This window comes from Triticum dicoccoides, chromosome 2A (assembly GCF_002162155.2).
Source record: "Triticum dicoccoides isolate Atlit2015 ecotype Zavitan chromosome 2A, WEW_v2.0, whole genome shotgun sequence".
NCBI classification, from domain to species: domain Eukaryota; kingdom Viridiplantae; phylum Streptophyta; class Magnoliopsida; order Poales; family Poaceae; genus Triticum; species Triticum dicoccoides.
This window is the reverse complement of record NC_041382.1, coordinates 616112064-616116074: the sequence shown is the minus strand read 5'-3', so window position 1 is coordinate 616116074 and position 4011 is coordinate 616112064. Positions and strand designations below refer to the sequence as shown.

The window sequence follows — 4011 nt, the reverse complement described above, 5'->3', positions numbered from 1 at the left end:
TCCAAGATGGATTTTTCTTTCTACAATTCCACGCCTTTTGGATTACTATATGCTACAAATAAAGAAGCTTTACTAAATAAAAGAGCATTGCAGAAATCAGTGGATATGCTATCTCAAATAGTTTGTGAATCACTAAAAACAATCGGTGACTAATCTTTCTCTATCCCCACGAGAAGGCGGCCAACAACTTCATCATTGGGTCTATAAAGTCTCACCGAGAGCCCTCACGCCAGACACAACAGTGCAAACAGCACAGCAATCGCAGCCCCTCCCGCGCCTCTCAAAGCTGATTTAATAAACCTTAACCTCCTTCGTAGTTCCTACTACTTGGAAAGCATTGCTGGTCCTGCGCCTCCGCGGGCGGCCGGCATTTCGCAAGAATTGATGGGGTGCAAGTCGTGCCAGAAGCCCAAGGCTCAGCACCGGAAGGGGCTGTGGTCGCCGGAGGAGGACCAGAAGCTCCGTGACTTCATCGTCCGTTACGGCCACAGCTGCTGGAGCACCGTCCCCGTCAAGGCCGGTAAGAACTCCCTCCCAGCCAAGCGAGAATTTCGACAGGGAATTGGACAGATTTTCTTCTTGTCTGCTTGCATTGCCGCGAAACTGCGAGGTTCATGCCCAATTCCCAATTTCCCCTGCTTTCCTTGTCGAGGCTCTGCAATGTACCTTGGCTCGTGCCTCGTGGGATGGTGAATTAAAATCGCCAGAGGACAGTAGACGAAGCTCTTTAGAATTCAGCAATTTTTTGCAGTGCTTTCGGAAAAGGATCCGGCAGAAATTTGTGAAATGTACCTTGGCAGGTCGGGTGGGGGCTAAATTTTGCCGTGAATTGCAGGGCTTCAGCGGAACGGGAAGAGCTGCAGGCTGCGATGGATCAACTACCTGAGGCCGGGGTTGAAGCACGGCATGTTCTCCCGGGCGGAAGAGGAGACTGTCATGAGCCTCCACGCCACACTCGGCAACAAGTAAGCAACCACGCATCACAATCCTCATCTTTTCCTCCTCGCCTCCAGAGCAAGTGGATTGGTGACGAGCGAAACGTCACCTGATTGTGATTGAATCAGAGAGTGTTTCCTTGACATTTTCTTCGGTAATTCATCTAGGGGTATCACTTCGTCCTTTTCTAAAGAAAATCTAGGGGTATTTCTTAGCGGTTCAATAAGAAGAAAAATAGTACTCCTACTAGTATGCTTGCGCCAATTTGCTAGTGTCAGCAAAGCTGGCAAGCTGAGTTTTGCTGGCGTGGCTGGCTTCAAAAAAAAAAGTTTTGCTGGCGTGGTGGAGTTGATGCTGACACCTGCGTTCCATATCGAGGCACTTGATTGCTTCTTTTGAGTGCCCGTTTGGCGATAGTAAACAAGAGCCTAGCTTCCACTAACTGGGAGGTGTTTAGAGGAGATGCTTACAGAAATAAACCAGACTTTCTTTAAGCACCGGTGTTTATTTGTATAGGGTAGACGCTTAACTAAGCGTCTCTTCTGTAGAAATAAGTACCGGTGCTTCAGAAAATTTCGGTTTATTTTTCTAAGCATCCCTCTAAGCATCTTCCATTGTATAAGGCCTAACCTAACTACTGGATGGAAAATTGGCTTGGTCACGGTTAACTCTTTTTTGGACTAAAAGGAAGAAAGAACAGCTAAGAATCGCTAAGCTTGTGTCTAATCTAATGCTTACGTTCCTAAATGGTCGTTGCAGTTGCCTGAGGGTGCAAGCAAGATAGTTTTGTCATTTCCAGTTCGTACGCCCAACGGCCCAATATCATAATTAGTACCGTCCTTAATTTTGATAGTAAGTAAAGATATGTGTAGTACAATAATTTGTACACGCTTGTAGGACTAGTCAACTGTTGAGACAAATTAGCAATGATAGTGTAACAGATGCTTTGACATTGACAATCATAGCTTTATTTATCGGAGTAACTGTACACTAATTTGCTTCTCTAACATTGGTGAGGTTTTCTCTCTGGCGCAGGTGGTCTCAGATAGCGCAGCACCTGCCGGGCCGGACCGACAACGAGGTGAAGAACTACTGGAACTCGTACCTGAAGAAGCGCGTCGAGGGCGCGCGGTCACCAGCCAAGTCCGCCGGTTCGGACGCGCCGCGGAGCCCGACGCCCAGCGACAGCGCCCGCGAACGCAGCACTGTTAACCAGCCGTCCATCTCCGGCTCATCCGGGCCGCTGGAGTCGTCGTCGATGGCCGACGACTCGAGCAACCTCACAGTCCCCGGCGTTGTAGCCTCGATCCGGCCGCACACGCCCGTGCTCCCCAAGGTCATGTTCGCGGACTGGCTCGACATGGACATGGACATGGACTACGGCACCGGCCTGATGGCACCTAGCGCACTGGACGCGGCCTTCGACGGAAGCCCGGCGCAGCAGGGCGTGAGCCACCAGGGGGGCGTGCAGGTGGATGGCATGTGCGGCGCCGTGGACTCGTTGCATGGGCTTGGCAACGAGGGCATCTGTTGGGAGTTCGACGCCGGTCAGATCCACATGCAGGGAGGAGCAGGCTTCTGCGACCTGCTCTCCGTGAGCGAGTTCCTCGGGATCAACTAGGCGACCCCTCCGAAAAATAGAGAATATGCATCGAGGTCTTTGGGCGATTCCTCCCGAACATGGCAATGGAGCGCCGCCGTCGTTGCCTCTCCATCGCGGGACCATCCAGTCATTGTTGGTCACTGACAAGAAGTTCTCAAGGCCACGATTCAGTCGGACCAGCGCCCTGGAGAAGAAATAGTTGAACTCGTTGTTTCCAAAAGACACACATATAACATATCCATGGTCTCAACCTTAAAAAATGATGGGCATATCTGACGAACGTTCGCCACAAGACATGACATTTGTGAACGTCATCAGACGGTTTACATAGCATTTCGAGAACCGGTGGCCTTTTTGTAAAACGGCCATGGGCTTTGTTTAATTTTAAGTGTATACAAGTCATCCAAACTGCACCGTAGTATCGAGATTGTATGGTAGCTTGAGCATCCGGTGGCAGTTTCTCCCTGGCGAACGTTCGCCGGTTACTATTTCCATTAAAAAAATACTCACTTGCCTCACAACCGCACCGAAGGCCACACACCATGATGGAGAGAAAGCGGAGTAACAAATTGCAAAGAAAATTCGCAATCATTGTCATGCTAACAAATTCTGAAAACGCTAAGTCGCTAACCCCATCGGCCAAAATGAGCATGAAAATATGCCAACGAGTCATAGATGTTACCATAGCCTACATTGTCAAGATGAGGAAGCTCGGGAAAATTTTATTTACCGGAGCACGCGCCTCCACAAAAACCAACCAAAAGTCTCAAAATTAGGAAAACTACAACTCCATCTGGTAGATCGTGGTCTGCCCGAGCTCCCACACCAGTGGGGTCGGCGCCTGAAGAGGTGTGACGCCCGGATAATTAAGCTACAGTAATCCCACGTTAATGATGCCATGCCACCTCAGTTATTTTGCTAACCTCGCGTTAGTTCGAAACCGATTCAAATTCAAAATTCAAATTCAAGCAAACAATAAAAGTTTTCAAATACTAAAACTAAAATGTTCAATAAATAGAAGATAAATCAGAGGCAATTATAAAATTGTAACTAACATTAAATGAATTAGTTAAGTGACTTAAACAACCTCAAACAGTGGCTGAAAACATTACTTAATAACCTTTTAATTCATCTAAATCTAATATGAAATAGAATTTCATCCAAACTAGTTTTTGGTGCTAGGATCTAATGCACTGCAATTTATGAGCTAGCTCCCATATCTTATAAAAATCAATTAGGTGCTAAACATTTTTGAAAACATAAAATATAGAAAAGGGAAAAGAAGAAAAATCAAAACTAAAACAAAAGACAAAAGGCCCCCCCTCCTCCTGGGCCATTCGGCCCAATAGGCCTCCAGGCCGCCGAACCAACCGGCCCAGGTCAACCCCCCACTCCCCTATAACCCCCCACTAACCCTAGCCCACGTCCCCACTTCCTCCCCCCACTCCTCGCTCTCTCTCCCGGATCCAGAT

The 4011-nt window shown here is 48.1% G+C and overlaps 1 protein-coding gene across 1 annotated transcript; it reads left to right on the top strand.

Annotated features, from left to right (window-relative positions):
- Positions 1-259: 259 nt before the first annotated feature.
- Positions 260-2932, top strand: LOC119359703 (transcription factor LAF1-like). Its single transcript, XM_037625808.1, has 3 exons — positions 260-520; positions 836-965; positions 1972-2932. The coding sequence occupies exons 1-3, from the start codon at positions 385-387 to the stop codon at positions 2555-2557; spliced, it is 852 nt and encodes a 283-aa protein (XP_037481705.1). The 5' UTR covers positions 260-384; the 3' UTR covers positions 2558-2932.
- Positions 2933-4011: the final 1079 nt, after the last annotated feature.